This window comes from Triturus cristatus, chromosome 2_2 (genome assembly GCF_964204655.1).
Source record: "Triturus cristatus chromosome 2_2, aTriCri1.1, whole genome shotgun sequence".
NCBI classification, from domain to species: domain Eukaryota; kingdom Metazoa; phylum Chordata; class Amphibia; order Caudata; family Salamandridae; genus Triturus; species Triturus cristatus.
In genome coordinates this window covers 767634025-767661533 of record NC_140582.1, presented here as the reverse complement: position 1 = coordinate 767661533, position 27509 = coordinate 767634025, and the positions used below count along the sequence as shown (strand labels likewise).

The window sequence follows — 27509 nt, the reverse complement described above, 5'->3', positions numbered from 1 at the left end:
ATGGGTTTGTGAGCTGATGTGGGTTGCATGCACTGCTCCTTCCCCACCGTCAGTTTTTTACATCTTTCATGGGACTGCCTGGGAAAAACATTACAGGGCATTCTCTTAAGCACTCCCCAGGGTTGCGCTGTTGGACTACGTTAAAGAGGTACCTGCTGAGTTGCACAAGCTAACGGCAATTCTTCTGCTCGCTAAATGGAGAGTCGTGATGCAATGGGGTTTCCGCACATTGCCTCTTGCGAGCGGTTGGCTTATGGACACAGTATATTGCCAAGGACAATTCACTACCTTTTGGAAACTCATGCTTCTATGATATTGACCTAAAGATATATGGCTTCCCCTCGGACAGTATCCCCATGCTCGCACCGCTATGCTTGAAACTGCACAGGCTGATGAGGAATCTATGCCCATGATTACAATGGGCACAGAATAATTGTAATTGACATACGCCTTTTCAGGTCTCCCCTACGCAGCACGCATGCGCTGCATAGGAGGAGAACTTTAGGAATCGATTAATTTTTTCGGGCAAAAACGTGCATGCTTTAAATTGCTTTCAATGGCAACGCGTGCACGTTTGGTGATTCCCTTGCGGGAGTGAGCTTTGAAACCATCTGTTTGTAATTAACTTTCAAACAGATGGTGCCCTTTGCTCGCTCCCGCAAGGGAAACGCTGTGTGTGCTCTTGCACTCCCCCCACCCCTCCCACTTGTTTACCGAGCGTCACAGGACAGGTGCGCAGGGGCCATATGTTCTTTCGCGGCCGCGGCGCTTGTGTTTCAGCGCTTGTTTAGAGGTGCATGTGGCCAGACGTGGAGAAAAAGCAAGCTTTATTAGAAGTGCGTGACCTCACGTTTGGAGAATTGGTAGCTTTTAATATTTGTGCATGAGATGAAAGGTGGAGAATGCTAGGGCCTACCTTGGTAAACTTGTGACCTTCCTTATCACTGGTCTTAATTCCCTATGTGGGGAAGTATCACGGTTCAGGGAGAGGCCTGGAACATGAAACAGGATGAAGTCGAATCCTCCCAGGACACGCAAGCGGCGCGCGCTCCGCCTGTTGCCGCCACAACCATCCCGCTGAACGCGCTCAGGGCTGAGCGACATTGTTTGAAATAGAATATTTGCTGGTTATGTCCTAGTCGGTGAACACATGCAAACTTTGACACTGGGAATGGAATATGGTATTATACATTAGAAAGTCATTACAAGAATGTTTGAAAAAGTAAAGTTAATAACAAAAATTAACAAAACAGAAATTAACAAACAACTTCAATGCAAACAGTGTATTGCACTGCAGAAAAAGGTTTTAATATGTGCTGTTGGGTGATGCTCGGTCCCCGGGCAGTGCCTGCAGTGTGGGTAACAAATACATCTAATTTCCCACTGATGCCGCATACATGTCAGCTGCATGGTCATTAAATAGACACATCTAAGAAGAAAGGGTTAAAAAGCATAGCTTCGGCAGATTAAAACGCCATGGCGGTGCAACCTGTGTCTCTCGGGCAACAACGGCAGTGTGTGGGGTGTTGCCACCAGCTGGATAGGTCCACAGTTTCACCCTAGCAGGGTATGCAATGTCTGCGGTGTCAATGGTCAGTGTCAGCGGCGTCATCCGTGCAGTTACACCCCATAGATTCTGAAGTGCCCCCTGTGCAGCGCTTGCAGTGTCACATGTGTAACGTAGGTAGTACGCAAGCAGTGCCTGCAGTGTAACCGGACAGCTCCGGCAGTGCCGCCTGTGGAGTCTCTGCAGTGCCGCACTTGCGATGCCTGTAGTGTCACCTGAATGGTCTCTCCAGTGTTGCCCGTGCAGTGTCTTAGAGTGTAAACCCAAACGGTGCCTGCAGTCTCACTAGACGGCGCCTGCAGTGCCACTATACGTACTCTTGCGGTGCCTGCAGAGTCACTGGAAAGCGTCTGGAGTGCCACTAATCGGTAGGTACCCTTGCGGTGCTTGTAGTGACAGCGTCTTCAGTGCCAGCAGAGTCACCTGGACAGCATCTGCAGTGTCACTAATAGGTAGGTACTCTTGCTGTGCCTGCAGTGTCACTGGACCGCGTTTGCAGTGGCTGTGGTGTCACTGGAAAGCGTCTGCAGTGCCGCTATTGGTACCCTTGCGAGGCCTGCAGTGACAGCATTTGCTGTGCCTGCAGTGTCACTGGACCGCGTTTGCAGTGCCTGTGGTGTCACTGGAAAGCGTCTGCAGTGCCGCTATTGGTACCCTTGCAAGGCCTGCAGTGACAGCATTTGCGGTGCCTGCAGAGTCACTGGACAGCCTCTCAAGCGTCATCATTGCAGTGCATCCAGCTCGGTGTCGGCTTCAGAGAGGGGAGCCTCGCCAGGCCCCATTGCATAGAAACTTTACTCCTTCAGACGGCGGCTTGAAATCCAGTAGATTATTGAAAATACCTCATAGAATAAAATGCAAAGCATCCTAAACAAAGGCCTCTTGATTCTTTTACGAAACCCGGCGTTCCAAATACGATAAAGTATAGCTGTAGTAAAATCTGTAGTGTAGTGCCATCAGAAAAGCGATTAAGCGCCTTAATAAAGGTGCAGTTTAGTGGGCGCCATAAGGCCGCAGTCACTTCCTGCGTGCATAGCTCTTGCCGTAGCGTTATCACACTGGTTCAGAGGTGGTAGTTCCACAGAGCGTGCTTCCTATCAAAATCTAGCAAGTCAAGGGTTCGAATCTTTCCATGGTTGACTGGCCCTACCGTTTATGCTTCCAGCCCCTTAACATGATTTACTGCATGTTGTTGCAGGTGACCTTCTCTGTTTTTCACACTCGGGCTATCTGAGCTTGGTTTAATGCACCTGTATTTACAAAACACGACACGTGGGAGTGTACTAAGGCCTCGGATGGCTTACATTAATGCATTACGTTCTTTTGACAGCGGTATAAAAATCTGGCATTCCTTCTGTTTTATCGTTTTAAACTATTAGGCATAAGCAACATAAGCGCCGAGGGGCAGTGCGCTACCGTGGGTCTTCTCCAGTGAGGAAAGGTGCGTGGTGCTAGTGTGCAGACACCTGGGAGGCAAACGCATGGTGCACTGTGTTCATATCCTACTCCCAAGAGGTTAAAACGAACGTGGATATTTCCGAGCTGAGCTGCATATACTGACCCCGTTGCTGCTGTCCACAATTACAAAAAATACTCATGCGGAATTTCACCTGTCAGACAAAGTACCCTAAACGTGTGCATTGAGACTGAACACTACATTCGATGTCTGCTCGCCCCTCATGGGGACGTTTCTGGGTAGAGACCGAATCAGATTAAGGCCTGTCTTCTCTGATTGTCCATTACCAGCAGTGCTTAATTTGTAACCGAAAAAGTGTAGGGGCCCAAGCTTTGCTCAGAAGCCTTCGCCCAGCGCACCTGAAGGTCGTGGCTGCCAAACACCAAGGCTTCTAAGTACTGATTCTACCTCAAGCCTCTTTTCAGTCACTCATTCAAACAGCATCTGTAAAGCGCCTAGGGGGACCTGGGCGCTCTGTCTTTTATGCTTCACCGGATACTCTCTGCCCCTTCACCTCACTCTTGCTGGTTGTTTTTGACGCCCGTTTTTCCCATTATCACTGTTTCTCTTCCTTTTCCTTTCACCTTTTTGCGTTTTTCTCTCATCATCATCATCATCATCATAAATACTTTATTTTGGTTCTTTTATAGACCATAAATGTACATATACAATACAAGATACATAACACAAATATAAACACATTTCAGATAAAGTGCCAGATAGTGAATACTTGCACGTGTTGCCACAAAATACAACATTACCAAGGATAAAGGCATAAAATAGTGCAAATACGCGAAGAGTCAATACTGGTCCATACAGATTCTTAATTTAACTGTTAGTTTTAAAAATTCCTTCATTTGAAGGATACAGTCACTGTGCAAAAGTTGTAGATACATTAGTGCCGGTCTGATTTGAGTAAAATCAAGTTTTTTTAAAAGGGTCACCAGATAGCGCTTACGGGGGAAGTCATAAAACTTACATAAAAATATAAAATGCAGCATATCCTGCGGAGACTTTGCGTCTACAGAATCCATACTGTGAATTGGACATAATATTATTCTCCTCTGCCCAATCAGAAAGTCGCTGCAATAAGATTCTGCCTACAATTTTGACCGTAGAGTCTATTAAAGAAATAGGTCTATAACAATGTGGGCTGCCTTTGTCCCCTTTCTTAAAAACCGGGACGATTGTAAAGACACCCCATGATTGTGGACACCCAGCTTTCACAGCGGCATTAAAAACAGATTCAAGTATTGGAGCCCAAAAGTTAGGCTCAGACTTATACAGGTCCGGAGGGATCCCATCTGGACCTGGTGCCTTACTGGCTGTTAGCCCCACAATTCCATTAATAACTTCACCACGATTGAAGGTAATTATTTCACCCCCAACAGAGGTGACCGGACTGGGAGGTTCAACTACCGAGCTACAATACAGTTTCCCATAGTGTGCCTCCCAGTCCTCCTTAGAAATGTGACATTCCAGGCCATCACCCGGCTCCTGAGCCAAAAAAGGCTTCCTCATTACTGCCCAGAATCTAGAGCTACATTGCAGAGTAAAAGGGTCAAGTAGCGCGCTCCATGCCTCTTCCCTAAGAAAGTCCTTATGTCGAGCAATAGCAGTATTATATATCTTTCAACAAACCTGGACTTCTGCCTTTATCCTAGGTTTAGCTGCCAGCGCTATTTTTAAATTTCTAGCGGCTTTAGAACAGTCATGGTTTAACCATTTGGGTCCCTTAGTCTCCAGCTTCTTTGCTGGAGCTGACAACAACTTTGAGACCTTATCCTCTAAGCTTTGAAAGGCATTGAGGACGTTATGTGGCTGAGCACCATCTTGTATACAAGCCAAGATGTCATCTGCACCTGCAGCTTTAATCTCATTGGACAGTAAGACTGGGTTGATTTGAGACCATTTTAGGCAACGTCTTCCATCTGTCAGACTCACCCTACCTGAAGAGGTATTCGTACCTTCCTTTGCTAACCACGGACCCGTCATATGTATAGTGAGGGGGTTGTGATCACTGAACTCACTGGCTTCAATGGTAAAGGAATCCACAAATGACTGCATTAAAGATGATATTAGTACGAAATCAATAAAAGTACCCCTCCCGTGCCCCTTAAAGGTCGGTATCTCAGAACACACAGTGGGGTCAGTCATAGCCATAGTCACCATTAAGTCCAGGTCGTTAAGCATATCATTTAAATGTTCCCCCTCATTTGTGTGTTCAAAGTGAAAATCAGTGATTCTGGGACAATTTGAATCTGTAATACTATTAAAAAGAGGATCTCTTTCTGAGAGTCAAGGACTGATGAGAAAAAATAGGTATTAATGCCCAGACGTGAGTGCCGGTGGGTCCCTCCTGCAACCACCAACTCAAATTAAGCACATATTATAAGCTATGCAAGAGAACAAAATATAATAAGAGCCTGGTGTCAATATGGTGCTTAAATGTTCGGAGCCAACGCTGTTGTAATTGTTGTCACAATGGCCCTTGCCTGGGAGGAGTCTGGGAGCAGACCCTGTAGGGGGAGGAGATAGGGAGACAGGCAGAGAGAGTGCCACAGACATGGCTCCCCCCATCCTCCAGGGTGCTCCCGGCAGACTGCTCCGTACGTTAGTTCTCCAGGTCTGTGACCGCATCGCTTCTGTTTTTGTCTCTGCCTGTAACTGCTTCCAGTCTGTACCTGCCCCTGCCCGCGATTGTTCGTTGACTGGAACTGATCTCCAGCTGTGTGTGTGCTCTGTAACTGCTGCGCACATGACCCTGCGAATGCTTCCTGTCCAACTGTTTCTTATCTGGGCCTGGTCCCCATCCCTCTGTGGGATTCTTTCATGTGTGTGGCTGGGCCCTACATGCGACTGCATCTTGTCTGTGATTTTTCCATGTGCCTGATACCCTTCTGCGGTGTCATCCTGTTAGTAACTGCTCCCGAGTTGTGTCTGCTTCCTACATGCAAGAGACTGCCCCCTAGCCGTGGCAGCTGTATGTCTGTAACGCTCCTACCCTGTTCCTGCTCTGACTACGACCCCTCCCTGTGCCCCTAAGTACTCTCTTGTTAGTGACTGCTCCCTATCAGGCAGTGGCTGTTTCTTTGATTGTTCCCTGAACGCCTGTGCCTGTTCCCTGCTTGTGTGTGCTCCTCTTCCTGGCTCTGACTACCCCACAATGACTGTCGCCTGCTTTTCAACAGGGTACTATCCCGGCACTCCAAGTAACAAAATAGTGTATCACGCAGTAAGGTGAAGGGTGAGCAGTCTGACGCAGCCTAATTGACAGTTACAACTTCCCCCACAATGATTCCGAAATAAACAGTACCGTACCAATGAGATTCAATCATAGCATATACATGGTTTAATTAACATGTAATTGAAGATTCCAAATGTTATTACAGAAATGGTTCATGAGCATACATAGTACAAAAACTATCAAACATCAGAGTACAAAGAAATGTAAATCAATTCAATATTGTGCCATAATTCTTCAAGTATCAAATAAGCATACAAGCGTATTCAAAATACATCAAGGTAGTGATTCCAGAACAGCCGACACGTGTTTCGTTACCGATGTAACTTCTTCAAGGCTGTTAAGGTAAAATTAAAAAACATTTAAACACAATCCCTCCTTAGGTCATGTTCATGTGTGTTATTTCCAGTTATGAGTGTCAAAGTTAGTCCCATCGCTAGAACCCATTCCACCCAGAGTGGTGAAATGTCCAAGCATGCATTGGTACAGTGATATTCACAAAGAGCCCAATACTCAGGTCTAGCCAGAAAGCAGGAGAAATAGATCCAAAACACCATGTCACCCATCAGAGTATGTGAGATGAACGAAAAGTCCAATCACCAATGAAGTAAGTAGGTAAGAACCTTAGAACCCAAAGTAAAATTTAACAAGGCTTTTTAAACCGTTTAGTCAGAAAATAAAGAGTCTTATAGTTTTACCTTCTGTCGGATTTTGTCGGGTAGTAAAGGGTGGTATCAAACCATATTAGTCCCAAGTCTAGTGCCAATTCAGGGCAAGGTATATTTCGAAACGATCAAGATGAGTTAAGAGAGTCTATCCGTATTCTGGAATAGATGTGTAAGAAATAATCATGTAAGAATAAAGGATTAGTTGACTGTCGCCTGCTTAGCTCGGATTGTGACTTTTCTCGCCTGAACAACCCTTCTGCATCTGCTCCTCTTCTAGAGCCTGCTGCCTGCGTAACCCTCAAGCCCTGAGCCTAAGACGCCTTCACGCTCAGAGCCTGCTGCCTGCGGGACCCTCACTCCCAGAAACTGCTTGGTGCCTGCGGAGGCCTCTCAACCTCATGCCCTGTATTTGGCACTTGCCCAAGCTCGCACCTGCTTATCTTGCTTGCCCGCCACAAAGGCGAGACCTATTGGCTATGCCAATGCTTGTTTCACTTGCCACACTGTATAACAATCTGCATGATATCGGCCCTTACCCGACTCCCACATCCAACAATACCACTTGTACTGTAACTGAGCGACCCTATATTTTTTCCCTTCTCCTCCTACCTCTCCCCCCTTTTTCTTCTTCTTCGGTTTGGTTATTATGCAGAGGGCTGTTCGCACTTATCATTGTTAATTACTACTATGCAGCTTTGTATGTCAGTGCTTTTACATATCTGACGGACACTGTATGATACCCTTTTGCTCGTTATTAAAATTCAATAAAATAAATTAACAAAAATGAAACACCGACAAGGTTACAATATTAGAGAGTCACAATTGAAATGTATTAGCATGCTCAATTGAGCATACAAAGGGTGTAAAATGGCACCCAACTCCCCATGTAGTGTGGGAGTGTAGGTAAAGTTATTTCTTTGCATCGAAAACGTTTTTGCATGTGTAGAAAAGGAGGAGAGCATGCATTCTAATACTCCTACTAAGTGTAAAAGTCCATGTTTTCGATTTAGGATCAGAGCTCTGATGAAGAATTATGTCCGTCAGGCATACACCAGGGTAAACACAAAAGGTGTACTTTTCTCAGGTGTACTCTGTTCAGTGTTTTGCATTTAAAGAATTGCTCATTGTGTGTAAACGAGACATAAGGCCACAGTTTCATTATATTCCCGTTTCTTTGAAAATTTCTTCCCAAAACTGTAAGATACAGTCTAACTGATGCAAAAAATTAGGACAGTGTTGAGAAAAGCATGTGTGTAACTCTTTGAATGACAATCAAAGGGTGTAATTGTTGACACCGGATAGCTTGATTAATTTATTTTACAAAAATTTTCAACATGAGCTTATACCATGACTGGAAAAGCCGCTCAACTCTTCCCCAGTCGCGCATTGCCATCTTGAATTCGGACTCGAGCATTTTCACCAAAATCTTGGTGGAGAGACATTCATACCATCTACCTAGATACATTAGGTCTCATACCTAGTAAATAGACAGAAGATAATATTTGGGGAGATTATGCCATCTAAAAGAGAAGTCTAATAGTGGAAAAATTCCCCTAGAGATATTATCATTGAATGCAGAAAAAAGCATTCAACAGGGTCATTGATCATTCCTCCTTCGAGTGCTTAAAGCTATAGGCCAGGGTCTGCATATGCTAGCATGGATAGAGGCCAGTTATAAAGCACAAGAATTATAGACAGTGTAGTAAAATCGTGATAGGTCCATGTTAGACTTGACATCATTGGCGTGGCTTTCCCCAAAACCTTTTACCTTCACTCCTCCTGTTCTGCAGGATTTGTTTTTGTTAGATTTAGGACTCTACCACTGCTGATCAATGCTTTTGCTCACTGTGAGAGGGATGGGCTGAAAAAGAATCAAGGAGGTCTTATGCGTGGATCTATGATGGCGTATTTATTAGAGACACAGAATGGATACTCAAAGGGTAAACACAGGTGGGCTTCGTGGTAGGCGATTCGTGAGTGATGCTTGAGTCTCGTCCGCCAATGGGGTCCTCTCCAGGTTATTGGTGTTGAAGTTCCCCGGGTACCATGGAAAGAGAAAAGACAACAGGTGGTAAGTATGACTGTCGAGTGGGGGGGGGTGGACAACTACCATCACTAAGGGTAAAAATAAAAGAAAAAGGGGTTTGACACACCCAGTGCTCAGGCTAAGGATGTTGCGATATGCCCGGTTGAAAGGTTAGGCCGTATAAGTACTTATGGGGAAAAGAAAAGAAACCTATTTAGAAACACAAGCCTGCCCCTTGCTTCAGGTGGCGAGTATTCTCTGGTCTGAACTGATTAGTGAGCTATTTCCCCGGTCCGCGCGCCTTAGGGGGTGGAGACAAGGAATGGCTGGTTGACTCCGTCTATTAGTGCCCCTCTCTATACTCCCTCTGCTTCCCCTAACAATTACAACAAACAAAAGAAGGGCCGCAACTCCCTCCCAGCCCCTGTTATCATCACAATCCCCTTAACACGTACCGCGGAAGCGGTAACTCTCCGGAGTTACGGCGGCATGCAGGTGTCCTCCGGGGCGTCCACCAGTCCTCCGACCAGTGCTCCGGTTCTGCTGACGCTTCGTCTTCGTCGACCAGGATGGGGCTGATGTCGTCGCGGTCCTCGGCTGGTCCCGGTCCCGATGTCCTCGCCCGCTGATTCTCCAGTCTTTCCGCGTCGGTCCTCCACTCGCCGTCATCCTCCTTCCCGGCGTCTTACGGAGACTCCTCATGTCTCAGGTCACCTACTGCAACAAGTGTGCACTTTTAGACTGTCATTTTTTTAGCTTTCAAAATCAACCTTTTTGACAGGCCTAAACCTTTTTTTATACCGCCCAGAGGGCGGGGTGCATTGTATTTAAGAAGCTGGACATGTACTTTTATGTTTGACATGTCCAAGGTTCTGAAAAACTCTCAAATTTGTTTTTCACTACTGCAACGCCTACTTTTCCCATAGGATAACATAAGGCTACCTTATCACATTTAATAAGTGATAACTTTTGTTTGGAAACAGGTAGGCATTTCATGTTTGGTGTCTAGGGAATTGTAATTTAACGCCTTCTTCAATGGTAAAGTTCGATTGTAAGTCACAGTTGTGATAATGCCACTTTTAGGAGTTATAACAAGTAATTGAGCAACTCAGTGTACCCTTGTGGGCCTGGGTATTTAAGGTTAGAACGGTAAAGATGCCTACAAGGGATTTATTTAAATATGCGAAAAATTTGAATAAATTCTACGCTTATATATCTCTGGAGTGACATCTAATAACACTCGTTTGAGTGAATCACAGCACTTAAATAAATCAGTAAATCAATTACAAAACAGGGTGAACCAAAGTAGAAAAATATATTTCAAATAGCATAAAAAGTACAGAAATTCTAATGTGATTTCTTGGCCTCTTGGTCATGTGGAACCCTCAATGTGTTTTCTGAATCTGATTTATATACTTGCCGTTGTCAATGTCTGTAAAGCTAAGTTTTGTGGTTGTTATTTCTGTACCCTCACTGTCTTATTTATGCTATTTGAAATATATTTTTCTACTTTGGTTCACTCAGTTGTTGTAAATGATTTACTGATTTATTTAAGTGCTGTGATTCACTCAACCGAGTACTTTTAGGAGTTAGGCATTTTCTTGTCCTCACCATTTGAAGCCTGCAGCCTGACTTCTGGGTCACATGACTGTGTTTAGTTGGCAGTTGGCGTTTGTGTTCTCCTCCTAGACAGTAACACAATGGAGGACTGTGTCTGTGCAGGATCAGCCATCCTGACCAGATGGGAGCATTGGAGCTGTCCCGTCCAATGCTTGCACTTCAAAGGAGCTGCCTCAGCAACACACACACACAACTTCACAGTAGCCTTTTGTGACTCTAGACATCCTGGGGCCTGGGAAGGGAAGAAGTAAATTCCAGAGCACAATTTGGGGGTAAGTCTAGAAGTATTCCCCACTTTAAAGGTGGCAGCAGGTATACATATTGGACCCTCACACCAACTCTCTAGTACAGTCCTAGACCTGTAGATACTAAAAAACAAAGGGGCTGCCCTGCTGCCAGAGGATTAACCTTCTGCCTGCGGCTACCCTGGTGCCTGAGAAGTAAGACTGGATCTGCTCACTTCATCCCAGGCTACCTGACGTGGCTCCAAGCGTCAGCTGACAGACCTCCTGTTCAGAGCTACAGGTACATAACAAGTTCCAGCAAATGCCCAGCTGACCTGCAGCACTTGACCTGTCTGAACCTGCAACCAATCCTGCCTGAGCCCTGCAGTCTCTGCAAGAGTGTGTCCCTGATCCCCAAGAGGTGCCTCCACAGTTCTCGGCCCCTTGGTTGCCATCAAAGCGCACTCCTTCTCATAAGAAGGAGAAATCTTGAAGTTCTGGGTTCTTTGCAATCGTGAACGGGCCTGCTCAAGCTAAGATATTGCCGCCAGCAAGGACTGCCAATGCAAAGCTCCGGTGGACCTGAATCTTCGCCATACAGCAACTACCAGTAACAATCAGCAATGCAAGATATGCACTTAGTACTACAGCATTACCAGCTTGGGGTGACCACCTATGCGAAGCATCAGCACCAACTGTCTGCAATGCACAACAGGATAATCAATGACAGGATTATTGACGACAGTCTGCGATGCCTGGCCTGCTCTTCGTGCTACAGCAATGACCATCCGAAATACTCTCCCTGTTCCTCACAACCTCCTTCACCACAAATTGGACTCTTCGCACCAGACTATGAGAATGTAACTCTTCCAGAGGAACCTACCTGGTCCTGTATCAAGCCCATGTTCCATCGCAGTCTGTCTAAGCTTGTGACTTTCTCCCGGATTCGCACAACCAGATAACTGCGTGTGATGATTTGTGCTTTTAGGCGCTATATTTACCTTAAATCTTTGAAATAGCATATATCCGGTTCTTCTGATTGATTTTTTTGTCGTTTTGGTTTCAAATAGATTATTAAATGTTACTCTTTTTCACAAAATGGATAGTCTGGGGTTTTTCTTTTATTGTTCTTTTTATGTTCTTTCTGTTTTGGGTGCTGCATAAATATTTTACACGTTGCCTCTAATTTAAAGCCTAACTGCTTTTGTGCCAAGCTACAGAGGGTCTAGCACAGATTAGTGTGGTGACTTTTGTTGTTTGCCCTGACAAAGATTGCAGCTGTTGCTTGAGAAGGGCTCACATCCCCCTCAACCAACAAGCCACAACCCAATTTCTCACAGCCTCTCTTCACAGAGGAACAAGTCAGGGGAGTCCTCTCTCCCCTCTTATTTAGGTGCTAGTAATTGAACCTTTAGCAGCCAGGGTTAGACAACACCCAGCCATTTAGGCAGTGGCAGTTCGGGAGGCAGCATAACATCTATTTATTTGTAGGTGACAGTCTCCTGACAGTCACAGAGCTGGAGATATCCATGCATGTTATTCTGGACTATATTGAGGTGTCAGGGTTTAAGATCAACTTAGAGAAGTCTGAGATGCTAGGAGTAGGACTGTTGTAGGATCGGAAGAATTGTAAATCCATTTCACTACAGTTCCAATGGGCGAGAGATAAAATAGAGTACATAGGTGTATATATCACTCCCAGGCTTAAAGAAAAGTTGACATGCTAGCAGATTTTCTACTTTCGTAAGGAAAATTAATAATGGTAACAATCGACATTACTATTGTCTATGATTTCTTATACACTGTTGGACCTGGTCCTTTTCATAGGTGTCCCCCCAAACATTTTGCCTTTTGCCTCCTATGTTTTGACCCTGTACTTGTTGGCTATATGATTCTGGCATTTAACCACTGCTGATCAGTGCTAAAGTGCTATGCTGTCTGTGTAAATTGTGATTATGATTGGGTATCCATGATTAGCATATTTGATTTACTGGTAATTCCCTAGTAAAGTGCACTGAGTGTGCCAAGGCCTGTAACTCAAATGCTACTTGTGGGCTTGCAGCACTGGTTGTGCCACACACATGAGTAGCCCCGTAAATGTGTCTTAGACCTACCTCTACAGTGTCTGTGTGCACAGTTTTACGCCATGTCACCCTGGCAAGTGCACCCACTTGCACAAAATGAAATGCGGACCTGCCCTCCTCTATTTTAATGGCTAAATCAAAAAGATAGAATAAACGAATCTCTTGTTGTATTGGCGTGCAATCCACTGAAGGGTGTAAGCCCTAACACCCTGTTTGAATATGCAATAAAAGAGGCCTGGGTTCCCAGGTCTGTGGAATGCACTGCCTATCGTCCTATGAAGGTTTCAATAACTAAACAACGTGTATATTATGACTAATAAAGCTTACTGTTGAAACACTCAACACAAATAAAAGGTTTCAATAAACTGTTGCATTATCTCTTCAGTATCAGTGACATAATACGTTCTGCAAATGCCTATGTGTAACTTTCACAGTAGGTGCAAAGCATTGCCAATGTATATACAATTCAATTGCAAAATAAAAAACATTTAATGGATCTATAAAATAGGAACAACTGTGCGATGCAACTCCAGATGCACACTTTGAGGACACCTATATTTTGCACAATCAAAGTTGGCAAACCAATATGATTGCATATTTTCGTTACATAGACGACATACTCGTTATCTGGAAGGGTGACCAAAACACACTGGAAGCCTGTATACGTGACTTGAATAGGCAGAATTCAAGGATACAATTTACATTCAACATTCAAACAGATCGTATTAAATTCTTGGATATAGAAATTCAAAAAACTGACATGGGTCTAACGACTACTGTCTACAGAAAGCCCACAGATGTCAATAACGCGCTTCATTATTCGAGTGCTCATCCTACCTCATTAAAAAATCACCTTCCACTATCACAACTCATTAGGATAAAAAGGATCACATCAGAACCCACACTTTGCCAAAAGTTAATTGACGAACAATTACTCAGATACAAGGAGAGAGGATACCCAGATGGGGTACTTGAAACAGCAAATTTGAAGGTACAACAAAAGCAACAAGAAGACCTACTTATGAAATCAGCAAAAACTAAGAGTGATAGGGAAGTATTCGTCCTTAAACAATCCATCCAAGCTTCAAAGATCAAAAGAATCATTCAAAACCGATGGGAGATCATTGAACAAGAACAAGACTTTTCTAACCTATTCAAGAACAAACCGATATTCGCCCACAGTCGATCAAAAAATTTAAGAGAAATCTTAAAAACCAAACCAAAGGCTAAAAATACCCATTTCAAAGGCATGAAAAAGTGCTGGAACTGTGGTCAATGTAGTAACATCATTCCGGGTAATATTTTCATTCACCCACATACGGACAAAAAAATCATGTTGCACCACTCATCAGATTGTAACACCGAGGGCGTCATTTACGCTATTCTATGCCCTTGTGGGCTGGTTTATGTAGGGAGGACTTCATGTAAAATAAAAACGCGCATTATTGAACATAAAAGCACCATCCGCAATAAGAACCAGAGCTCATGTTTAGCCTCACATTGGATTAACAACTCACACACAATCCCGCAGATCAGGTTCACCATTCTTGAAAAAGTTGCACAGGTTCCAGGGCTAGAATACCACACCTCTTTAGCACGTAGAGAAACCTTCTGGATAAAGTATTTGGGCACCCTAATTCCAGGGGGCCTCTATGATCACTACGAATTATTATGTTTTCTGTAACATAAAACACCATCTTATTATGAACGTGGTATTAATTTGTTTCATCCCTTTTTACATTATATGACTCTGTAAAGGATTGGCAATGTCTTCTTCATCTTGGTTTCAGGAACAATTTTCACAGTTTATTTTTCTCCTTGCATCTCACGTTCTCGTGTTCACATTTCCGCACAATTTTCACTCTACCCCTTTTTACTTGAGTTTCCCTTCTGTTTTCTGTTTCTACCTCAGTACACAATAAAGTTTTGTAGCATTATCCTACTTTTCAAAGCTCGGGCGCTTTAAAAGCTTCCGTTATTTCATCCCCTACGTACAGACGTCATCACGCCTCTATCCCCATCAGACCGTTTCTACTGTCTGGCGCCGCATCGGCCCGCTTTCAACTACACGCGGTAAGACTCATAACATTAGTTTTCATGGAAGCTCTTGCACATTATAGCATTTTAACAAACGTCATACCGCATGTCTTGGCTCATGGTTTCTATACGTTGTTTTTTTTATTGTTACAGCTACGAGCCTTTCGCTGATTCACATTGGGTAAGCCGCAGCGGTTTCATAGCTTTTTTTACCACAACTCCTATGCTTTTGATAACATTCACACTTAATTTTTCTATTATTGGTTCTTGACTTACAGAACCATTGTCATTTTGCACGTTAGCTCCACGGAGCGCAGCTGCATTCTCAACCATTGATTTTACTTGCTCATTGTAAGCCTGTGATTGGAAGATAGGTGAGCTACATTTTTGACGTGAAGCGGTAGTAACTCACTTCCGTTTTTCTTTATCTCGCATTTTTTAACAACTCACCTTAGTGTACCTTTAGTTAACTCGCATGCTTATGCAGTTAAGCATCTTCTAAATATATTCACCGACTCTTATTTCTGCACTCTGTCATCTTGCATAGGGTTTCATTTTTCTACACGTCACACTGTTGCGTTTTCATTTTTTGAAACCCACACAAGTGGCACATCACACTATTGGTGAGTCTCAGTTCTTTTAACTTTGTTTCACCCTCTTGAGAATGAAGGACATTTGCTAATCCTATCACAAATCATGTGGTTGTACTCTTACTTTACTTAACATAAAACGCGATACAGGCTGGTTTGACGTTTTGTTTTTCTGTTGTAGTTCGACGCGGAAGCAATCTTATTTACACAACAACGTTTGAGATGAGTCCCTGAAGAAGGGTTTAGAACCCGAAATGCATCGGGAGTTGCATCACACAGTTGTTCCTATTTTATAGATCCATTAAATGTTTTTTATTTTGCAATTGAATTGTATAAACATTGGCAATGCTTTGCACCTACTATGAAAGTTACACATAGGCATTTGCAGAACGTATTAAGTCACTGATACTGAAGAGATAATACAACAGTTTATTGAAACCTTTTATTTGTGTTGAGTGTTTCAACAGTAAGCTTTATTAGTCATAATATACACATTGTTTAGTTATTGAAACCTTCATAGGGCGATAGGCAGTGCATTCCACAGACCTGGGAACCCAGGCCTCTTTTATTGCAAGTGCACCCACTTGCCAGGCCCGAACCTTTCCTTTTCTTACATGTAAGGCACCCCTCAGGTAAGCCCAAGTTATCCCCGTGGGCAGGGTACAGTGTACGTAAAAGATAGGGCATGTGTTTTTTGCAGGTCCTGATAGTGAAATACTGTGCGTTTGCCTCTTTCGTATTGAAAGGCTGTCTGTCCCATAGGTTAACATGGGAGCTGCCTTGTAACATCTTACAAGTGTAACTATCTATTGGGACAAGATAGAGAACTGGAATTTAGGCCTCCTGAACTCAGACTTTAATAGCACACCTTTTAGTAAAGGTGGTTTTTAAATTGTGTGTTTGAAATGCCACTTTTAGAAAGTGGGCATTTTCTTGCTTTACCATTCTGTGTGCTTCTTCCTGTTTGTGTATGCACCGTCTGGTTTTGCATTGACAGAAGCTGGGAATGTGCTTTCACTCTAGTCAGACAAAAGGGGGGTTTGATGTGTGTCCTGCCTTCCTTGGGTCCCTCATTGCCAGGCTGAATTTATCTTTCTGTATTTAGAGTGGTGGGAGAAGTTTTCACTAGCACCTGAATAGGCTGTGTCTGCTCTGCATAATTCTGTCTCTTCCCTGTGTGGTCAAGCTGGACCAGGGAGGACAGAACAGGTTTGTACTGATCTCAGGGACTCTGAAACAAAGACTCCAATGAGAAAATGAGGTATAAGTAATGGACCTAAAACTCCAGGACTTTAGATCACTTCTGGAATCAACAGGAACCTCTACCGAGGAGAAGTTGCTGCTTCTGCCAAGGAGAGGACAAAGACTGAACCTGCTTGAGAAGAATCTCCAAAGCCTCGTGTGTGCTGGCCTCCTGTTATGAAGTCTCAGGGACACAAAGACTTAACCCACAGCTTCCTTTAACTCCACTGCTGGGAGTTTTGACCTGCCAGAAGGTGCCTATTCCAGTTCTGGACCTCTGGAGGTAGTTCCTGCTACAGGAAGCTGCCAAGAACTGATAATCTGAAGAAAATCGATGCTTCGTCCTCCTTGCTGCTGAATTTTCCAACACAGCACTGCCGTGAGGGAGAAGTTCCTGACGCACAGCCTGTGCAGCCTGAAAATCGACCCAGCACCTGCCAACAGCCTGAGAAACCACTGCACGCCAAGTCCCATGCACTGATCTCTGATGCCGAAGATCACCACACCGACTCCAATGCAGGCCCTGCTGGGCTCCTAGAAGAATAGACGCATTGCCATCATCTGCCGGAGAAATCAACACAGCACCCAGGTTACCTTCAACGCATAACCTCCAGCGTGTATTCATTTTCCACACATTGCAACTGTGCGATGAATCTACAACACTGGGACTGCAGTAAGAAACAGACGCATCACCTCCCTGCACAGTAAGAAACTGACACATCCCTCCTCTCTAGTAAGGAACTGATGCATCACCTCCCCTGCTTAGCAGCAAGGAACCGATGCATCACCTCCCCTGGAGCAAGGAACCAATGCATCACCTTCCCTGTGCATAAGGAACGACACAACACGTTCCCTGTAGCTGTTTTTACTTGTGATTATGACAAAACCCAGGTACTTTGTGCTAAAAGTGATGCATCCACAGTTTCCTATTGACAGAACTGTTTTCACCTTCTAAAAGTCATATTTTCATATATGTATGTTGGATTTTTGTCATTTTGGTCTTCTTTGTTTAAGATAAAGATAACTTAATTTTCTGAACTGGTGTGGTGTCCATTTGTAGTGTTTTCACTGTGTTATTGTGGGTTATATACTAATCCTTTAAATCCTTTACACATTGCCTCTGAAATTTAGACTGACTGCTCTGTGCCAAGCTACCAGAGGGTGAGCACAGGCAAATTTATTTGTGTACTTTACTCATCCTGACTAGAAGGACGGGTTCCTACTTGGACAGGATGTATACCATCGCCAACTAGAGACCCCCAATTCTAACAGAACCCCTAAAGAGTTCAGAGCCTTGTCTTGCTGTGGTGTTACATTTTGTGTGGTATAATACTTTGAACCAAATAGCCTTTATAGGGAGATTTACAATCCTGACAAATACCAATTTGCAGTATCATTGAGTCTTTGTCTGCTTTATTGTTTATAGATTAGAAAAGACTTTAATAACTTTTTTTCTTTTCTGTTTGCAGATACGAGTTTTTCGTCCTCCTAATTATTCTGGCACAATTGCGTTAGCCCTCTTAGTTTCACTTGTTGGAGGATTACTGTACCTCAGAAGAAACAACTTGGAGTTCATCTACAACAAGACTGGTTGGGCCATGGCCGCTCTGGTGTGTAAATCTTCTTAATGTAGTAATTTGCGTATTTTCTCACCCCAGTTATCTCTTTGGTTCTAGAAAAAAGTTACACAAGCTTTCCAGAGATACTTCTTAGACTTCTATCATAAGAAAGCTATAATAAGGCCTTTTACAAGTGGGCTGGTAGCTGGAGGTGCAGAAGATGCTGGCAACCTGAGATACCATATCAATTCCGGTCGGCTTCACCACGAAGTTACCAGCCACAATGAGCTTCCTGCCTGGAACTAGAAATGCAGATTTTCTGGGTCATATTCCACGTTTTCCCTTATTCCAGTTCCAATCACATTTTCTCCTCCTTTTAGCAAATTACTTTGGCTAGCTGTGCTTCTGCACCTGATAACACGTGTAATTGGATCGGCCAGTATCTGCTGTACCCGCAACACCCGAGTCAGAGATCATTGTTAAGGTGTTCACAGGCGCCACATTTTTAAGTATATAATTCATGCAGTAGTCCATCACTTCAAGCGATAAATTCTAATAAAAAAAGTCATTTTTTAATAACATGAGATATAAAGGCATTTTGCTAATTTCAATTACAAATAAATTAATACAAATCCATTTAGATGTTAATCTGCAGAGCACAAGTCCTGTGATGCAAGACTATTTGTAATTTTAAATGTGTTACATAAAATACCTAAAGTTTTGTAGTAGATTAATGGTACCTATTAATATTTGCATTTATGATATATGTTTTCACAAAGATTCTATTTTGGCTTTCAGTGTGTTGTATTTGCCATGATTTCTGGTCAGATGTGGAACCACATCCGTGGACCCCCATATGCTCATAAAAACCCACAAAACGGTCAAGTGGTAAGTCTTTTTGTTTCTAATATTAATATTTTAATTTGGTGGAATAGACTCTCCAAGTATTAAAATATTAAATGAATTAGATTATTTATTTTATATATATATTTATTGATGTTTTCCTAAGCGCAAACCACTGTGTGTGTCTAAGCACTGTGCACGAGTAGATGCCTTTTTAAATACAGCGGTACATTTACAAAAGGTTTGTGTCATGCTTGTACTGCGCAACGTGGACATGCCTGACGCAAACCTCTAAGTCAGATTTATGGCGCCACTCAAAGCCACTTTGTGGGGTTTAAAATGGCTTCTTAAATCTGGAGTATTGCATTACTCTGCATCAGGGAGGTGGTCCATAAGTGTTGTGTGGGTGTTCTTACGTAAATCTCATGGTTTTTAAAGCATTTCCAGATTTACTAAACCTGGTAAACGTGGGGCTGCGCCAAAGTAATATGCCTCCCTAGGAGAGGCGTTGGGAGAAGAAATCAGTTTATTTCCCCTTGTTTTCTGTAGCACATAGAAAAAATGAAAAAGCTTCTCAGGATTGTTTATGTGCAGGAAGGTGCCCCTTCCCGCACTAAACCAATCCTGCCTACAACACAGGTATCCTTGCACCATGGTGCAAGGTTGCCTGCGTTGTCATTAGGCTGCCAAAACGGCAACAGCTTGAAGGGAAAGGACATGTGCCGTATTGGATAAATACGGGACATTCCTGCCCTTTTCCTGTGGTATAGATCAGTGCAGTAAAGGGACTTGCTGCGCGGCCCTGCACCACACATTTCATAAATATGCCACACAGTTTACAGTTTTGCATACCTACTTTGCATAGGATTTGACAAAAATCGTCCATTGATGATGGAACAACTTAAAATTCATTTTAACATATAACATGTTATTATTACAGTTTGAATGTGTTTGTTTCTATGTGGTCTTGATAAATAATGGTATAATGGCACACATTTAACCACTAACATTACTAGCATTCTCAGTTTTACTTATATGTAAAAGTATATGTTGTAATTGAGCTTGATATTCTTCTGCTTCTTGTAGAAATTTTGTAAATGTCAGCAGGTTTATGAAGTTTGAAGCTGGTGAGAGGTATTGACCCTTTCGGTGCCGAGGACGTAACAGTCACGTCCTCCGCTACGGTGACCGTGTGCAGAGGACATAACTGTTACATCAAATACGCATGTCCAGGAAATCCCTGTTGGATTTAATTTTTTTCCGGCCTCAGGAGCAGGGGAAGTGCTTCCCCTGCCATTTGTATCGCTAGACCTGGGGGACTGCCGGGTGGAAGTTTGTGGTTTCCTTCCATCACAGAAATGTGAGGAAAATGTGTTTTTATAGACAAAGCGTTCTGGCTTAAAAAACGTGGTCAGAGTCACTCAAGTCAGCCACCCTGGATAGCCCTAGGTTGGCTAAGTTTCCCTGAGTGCTGATTGAGCTAGGGTCCAAAATCTAAGGGAACAAAAATGGTAGAACAAGTTTTTTATTTTTCCGAACCCAGAGAGCATTCATCTGCGTGGCCGGTTCCATGAGTTCCAAACAGGTCCAAGAGCCCCCTGGCTCTCTCCTCTGGTCTGTTGCACCGCCAAGGGGTTCCGTCAGGCCTGGGAGGCATCCCCCACTTCTCCTGCATGACAAGGTGCCTGCGGGCCCCTGGTCAGAGCTCTGCCAGGGCCTTCCTTGCAGCCCCGTGCCTGAGACCCAACTGGTACTCTGAGCACCCGGGCCGCAGGGTCCCCTGAGCCTAACCATCTGGTTGCACACCATGCTTTCCACTATTGGGGCTGCCCTGGAAATTCAGATCAGGGCTCATTTGCTTCCTTGAACCCAATCAGGGCTCCAAGAGGCCAGTTGCGTGTGCACCTTTGGTCCCCTCTGTCACTTGGTGCGCATGAATTGCAAGAAAGGAGGGTAGCTTTCCTCCAGATGTCTAGGGACAGGGTATCCAGGACCCACAAGACCAAAACGACAAAAATCCAACATACAGATACTCAGTAAAATGTCTTTAAAAAGGATGTTGCAAAAATAAGCTTGTAAAAATCAAATAGCACCAACTGGGGCTATCACGACGTCAGGACAGCACAAAATCCAAAGTACGGTGCCGCCCGCGAGGATCACGGGGTCGGGCACGGAGTTACACAGACCCCCAACCAACAGTACCTTGAAAAATGAAGTTGTGACGATGCGCGGCATCGAAGATGACCGATGTCAGCTCCCGTGATGATGCGACGTCGGCAAGTTTCTCGAGTCACCCTCGGCGGTTATCAGTGCCGCGATAACAAGATGCAGGGGCTGGCGAAGATGGAGTCGATGCGAGCGCTGGCGTCGATCACTGCCGGCAGCGGCAGGCGTCGTAGGGCATCAGAGCTGCGGAGCAGGCTGGGCGCTACGTAGTTCACTTCACGAGCGGCTCCCCGGGCCTCGGTGCAGGTCGCGGTGCGATGGCGTCGGAAACAGATTTTCTTGCTTCTCTTGGGTTCCTTCCAGCTCCCAACAGCAGACACAACCTCCAGGGGCCCAACTCAGTTACTGGCATCTCCTGGCAGCTCATAACTCTCAGCAAGGAAGTTCAGGGGAGCTGGGGGTGAAGTCCTTTTGTTCCTGGGACTTCTTTAGGCCAGGGCCGGACTGGGAACCAAAACCGGCCCTGGCAAAGTGCTCGGCCACCACCCCAACCCCCTCCCCCCCACCCCCGTTGGGGGTGCGGCCGAGCCCTTTGCCAGGCCCGGTTTTCGGCCGATTTTGTTACAGGGCCAATTTTGCAATTATGCTGCAAAAACGGCCCTGTAACAAAAGCGGCCCCCACTCTTGCAGCGCACCGGGGGATTGCCCGGTACCCGCTACAGCCAGTCCGGCCCTGCTTTAGGCCCTTGGAGACTTTCCTTAAGCAGGGGACACAGCACACAGCAAAGTCCTTCTTCAAGCAGGGGACACAGCACACAGCAAAGTCCTTCTCCTTACTTTGGCAGAAACAGCAACTGCAGGCCAACCCCAGACACACAGCAAGGGCAGTACTTCTCCTCAGTTTCTTCAGCTCCTCTCCTGAGCAAAGGTTCCTCTTGATTACAGCAATAGTCTAAAGTTCAGGGGATTTAAGTCTAATACTTATACCCCAAAATGTCTTTGATCCCTTTGTGCAAGGGGCTCTGATCACGGTCCAAACCAGTTCTGGGGGCACTCTGCCAGTGCCCAACAAAATCCTTTGTCAGTGTGGGCCTTGGATTCAGACGCACTACAGGGGAGCGGAGCCAGCATTGTGGAAGGCAGGCACAGCCCTATTCAGGTACAGGTGCTACTCCTCCCTCCACTCCAAATGCAGATCAGGCCTAGGAAGCCTAGGGCTGACTCATCCAGACTCCTGGAGCACTGCAACTCCCCAGCCCCTGTCACTTTAAAGACAGACAGTCAATCCACAATCAGACAGAGGCACACAGAAAGGTTGAACAAGAAAATAGTCATTTTCTAAAAGTGCTATTTTCAAACACAGAATTTAAAAAACATCCTTACTAAAAGATGTGTTATTAAATTCTGAGTTCAGGGATTCCGGACTACAATTTTCTATCTTACTCCTATGGGAAGATCTGCTTGAAAAATGTTACAGAGCGTTCCCCATTCTGTCCTCTGGGCAAGATCGCCTTTCAATAGTGAAAAACGAAATTGGCAGTATTTCACTATCAGGACATGCTATACACACCAGTACATGTCCGACCTTTCACACACACTGCACCCTGCCCAGGGGATACCATGGGCCTACTATAAGGGTGGCTTATGTGCAAGGAAAGGGAAGGGCAATTGGATGCACTTGTCAGTTTGACATGGCAGTTAACAAACTACGCACAGACACTGCAGTGGCAGGCCTGAGACCTCTTTTAGGGCTACTCATGTGGGTGGCACAATCAGTGCTGCAAACTCACTAGTAGCATTTGATATACCAGCCGTGGCACGCTCAGTACACTTTACAAGGGACCTACTGGTAAAACAAATATTCCAATCAGGGAGAACCAATCACAATATCAATTTACACAGGGAGCACTTGCACTTTGACACTGATCAGCAGTGGCAAAGTGCCCAAAGCATCTAAGCCAGCAAAAACGAAATCCAGTACAGCATCAAAAACACAGGAGGTAGAGGCAAAAAGACAGGGAAAACCACGTCAAGGATGCCAGGTCTAACACGTGTGAAAAGTGGGGAGAATTACCTACCCTCTTGGAAGTTCTCATCACTAAGGCAGAAGAATCTGGACAGACCATCAGCATTGGCGTGTTCTCTACCAGGGCGGTGTTCCACCGTAAAGTCCATTCCTTGTAGGGAGATGGACCACCTCAACTGTTTTGGGTTCTCACCCCTCATCTGCATCAACCATCTGAGGGGCCTGTGGTCTGTCTTAACCCAGAAGTGAGTCCCAAACAAGTAGGACCGTAGCTTCTTCAGTGCCCAGACCACAGCAAAATCTTCCCTTTTAATTACACTCTACCTCTGTTCCCTGGGACGTAGCCTCCTACTTATGAATGCTACAGGTTGGTCGAAGCCCTCGTCGTTCAATTGTGAGAGTACTGCTCCTACACCATGCTCTGAAGCATCTGTCTGCACAACAAATTCTTTGGAGAAGTCAGGTGCTTTAAGCATGGGTGCCGTGCACATGGCAGACTTCATGGCATCAAAAGCGGTCTGGCAGGCTTCAGTCCAGATCACCTTCCTGGGCTGCTTCCTTGAAGTCAGCTCTGTCAAGGGGGCAACAATGGTGCCATATCCCTTGACAAACCGTCTGTAGTACCTGGTGAGACTTAAAAAGGCTCTCACCTCTGCCTGGATCTTGGGGGCTCCCAAGCCAGAATGGTATCAATCTTCGCCTGTAAGGGTGCCACTTGGCCGCTCCCTACCTGGTGTCCCAAGTACACCACAGATCCCTGCCCTATCTGGCACTTACTCGCCTTGATAGTGAGGCCTGCCCTTTGCAGAGCCTCCAACACTTTACAGAGGTGTTGCAAATGTTCCTCCCAACTGGAGCTGAACACAGCAATGTCATGCAGATAAGCAGGGATGTTCTTCAACCCAAAGGGCATAACACGGAACTGGTAGTACCCGACAGGTGTTGAAAACACTGCCCTCTCTATGGCCCCCTCAATTAAGGCAATCTGCCAGTAGACAGATGTTAAATCAAACGTACTGAGGTACCGCGCAGTGCCTAACCGATCCATGAGCTCAAGAGCTCTGGGGATGGGGTGTGCGTCAGTCTTGGTGATTGCATTGAGCCCACAGTAGTCCACACAAAACAAAAGTTCTGGAGTGGCCCGGGTGCAGCAGCTTTTGGCACTAAGACCACTGAGCTAGCCCAGGGGCTGCTGGAGGGCTCTATCATCCCTAATGCCAACATCTTGGATACTTCTTCCTTGAGGCTGACTTTGTTAGCTACCCTGTAAAATCTTCTTCACAGGTAGACTATCCCCAGTATCCACATCATGGATGCATCAATTGGTGACTCCTGGTGTCAGGGAGAACAGGGAGGCGAACTGTCCCAGCACCTGGCGACAGTCCCTCTGCTATTCTGGGGTCAGGGTAGGAGAGAGATTTACACCATCCACTGACCCATCCTGTTCCTTTGCTGACAGGAGGTCAGGAAGAAGCTCGCTCTCCTCTTCCATTCCATCATCTGTAGCAAGGAGCTTAGTTACATCAGACCTCTCTAAGTGTGGTTAGAGGCAGTTCACGTGTAGGACCCTTAAAGTGATCCTGGGAGTCTGCAAATCAACCAGAAAGGTTACCTCACGCTTGCACTCCACCACCTCATATGGACCAGTCCACTTGTCTTGGAGTGCACAAGGCTCCACTGGTGCCATCACCCATACTTCCTGCCCAGGTTGAAATTCTACCAGAGTGGCATTCTGGTCGTACCATCTTTTCATTTCTTCCTGGCTACCTTCTAGGTTTGCCTGAACGAGCTTCCTGAAGCGTTGAGTCTGGTTCCTGAAGGCCAGCAAAGCTGAACACATCTTGTGGGGTCTTACCAGGAGTTCTGTCCCAACCCTCCTTCACCAGACTCAGAGGTCCTCTCGCAGTGGGGACCGTACAGTATTTCAAAGGAACTGAACCCTAAGGACTTCTGGGGTACCTCCTTGTAGGCAAAAAGGCGCCGTGGCAAAAAGACGACCCACTTCTGTCTCATGGGTTCTGCAAGACCCTCGATCATGCCCTTCAGGGTTCGGTTGAATCTCTCAACCAACCCATACGCTTGAGGGTGGTAAGGAGTGGTGAACTTCTAAGCTAAACCGCACTCCTCCCACAAAGATGTCATGTACTTCGAAATGAAGTTTTTATCTTGGTCAGAGACCACCTCTCTGGGTAACCCCACACGGGAAAAGATCCCCATCAATGCACGGCCCACCACGGGGGCTGTGATTGTCCGGAGAGGGACTGCTTCTGGGTACAAGGTGGCATGGTCCACCAAGACCAAGATAAACTTGTTGCCTAAGGCTGTCTTGGGTTGCAGTGGCTCCACAATATCAATGCCCAACTGCTCTAAAGGGGTGCTCACCACAGGAAAGGGTTGGAGGGGAGCCTTACATTTCCCTCCATTCTTGCCACTTGCCTGGCAAGTCTGACAAGATCTGCAATGGGTACCAATGTTCCTTCTCATTTAGGGCCGGTAGAAGTGGGTGACAAGCCTCCGATAGGTCTTGTCGCACCCCAAATGTCCTGCTAGAGGAACATCATGAGCCAGGCCCAGTAGGAAGCTCCTGTAGCACTCACGTACAACCAACACATGGGCTGCACTGGGATCAGCAACCTTAGGCTCACTATTTGGCAAACCCTTTTCCCAGTAAATCAGATGTGATCTGGACTGATCACCTGCTGCCTGGACTGCAGCCTGTTGCCGCAGACCAACAAGAGTAGGGCACTCCATCTGCGCTTTGCAGAATTCCTCCCTGGAGGGACCACCTTCCTGCTGCCAATGGGTCAGCTCAGGCAGGTCCCCCAGTTCGGCCACTTGTAGGTTCCAGGGTATCCCCTCAGGTTCTGCCTTCTCCTGGACTGTGGGAACTTCGGGGACTGGTTTCCCACGTCCCCTGCCCTTCCTCTTTCTTGTAGGCACCTGGGCCACTGTTTCAGGCTCCAGGTCCTCTTGATTACCCCTACTGGCTGCCATTGACTGAATGCTCACACAGACCCACTCAGGCAGACCCAACATCTCCAAATGAGCCAGGAGTTCCACCTCCCTCCCTGGGGAACTCTTCAGGTCATTTCTGAGCAGACAGTCTACAGGCATGGATGGACTAAAACCTTCAAGGAACCTGCGACGCCCCCCCACTCAAAAGGAACTAGCGCCACCTTACATATGCGCTCAGAGTTGTCTGCTGCAACTACAGGGTAAAGTACATTGGGAACAACCTGCTCTTCCGACACCCATTGACACCTGACAGATGTCACACTGGCTCCTGTGTCTCTCAGAGCCTCCACCCTTCTTCCATTGCCTGTATTTCTTAGTGTTCTCAGGCAGATAGGATTCCTGGACCATCTCTCTGTCTCCTAAGGAGACAAGGGTCATAACTGCTTGCTACCCCCTTTCGCTAGGAACCAATTCCTCCCCCAGCGCTACACTCACTAACCTCGGTGACGGAGCACAATTGAGTGCTGGAGGTGCGTTGGGGCACCTGGGATCTTTAGCAATGTGGCCCACCTGACCACATGAGTAACACTTGAAGGGACCCCGTTTGTCTTGCTTGCCCCTAGGGGTCCAGGTCGTCTTAGGCTTGGGGGGCTGAGACTCCTTACCCTGGGAACTGTTTTGGGGCCCTTTAGAGAACTCCTTTTGGTTGCCCTTGTCCCCCCACTCTTCTGCTGGGGACCTTGCCCACCTTTGGCTGTGTTACCCACAATCCCCTTGTGGACCCTGGTGCTAGTCCAGTGGTCCGCCTCCTTAGCAAGCTCCCTGGGATCAGTTAGCTTACTATCAAATAGATGCTGGTGCAGCTCAGGAACATACAGATTACTCAAGTGCTCCCAACTGATTAAGTTACACAACCCCTGGTAATCAGTTACCTTGTTTCCCTTTATCCAACCTTCCAGTGCACGCATATACATGTTCACACATTCAACCCAAGTACTTGAATCAAGCTTCTTGAAGTTCCCAAACTTCTCTCTGTACTGCTCTGGAGTGAGCCCATACTTGAGGCAGAAACCTCCTTCATGTTGGGGTAGGTCAGGGTACCCGCCTGCTCTAAAGGTGGTAGCGTGTCGCTCCCAGTGGCCTTAAAATGTTTCCATAGGCCCGCCCCCCAATGCTTCTCAGAATCCTCATTCATTCTTAAG

The 27509-nt window shown here is 45.7% G+C and overlaps 1 protein-coding gene across 2 annotated transcripts in view; it reads left to right on the top strand.

The window, feature by feature from the left end:
* TUSC3 (tumor suppressor candidate 3) overlaps window positions 1-27509 on the top strand; it is a 1613394-nt gene that overhangs the window by 766591 nt on the left and 819294 nt on the right. For both annotated transcript variants that reach the window (XM_085643291.1, XM_085643292.1), the window contains exons 5-6: window positions 18228-18368; window positions 19116-19205. In XM_085643291.1, the coding sequence (XP_085499417.1) occupies window positions 18228-18368; window positions 19116-19205 (231 nt within the window). The remainder of the gene's footprint in view (window positions 1-18227; window positions 18369-19115; window positions 19206-27509) is intronic.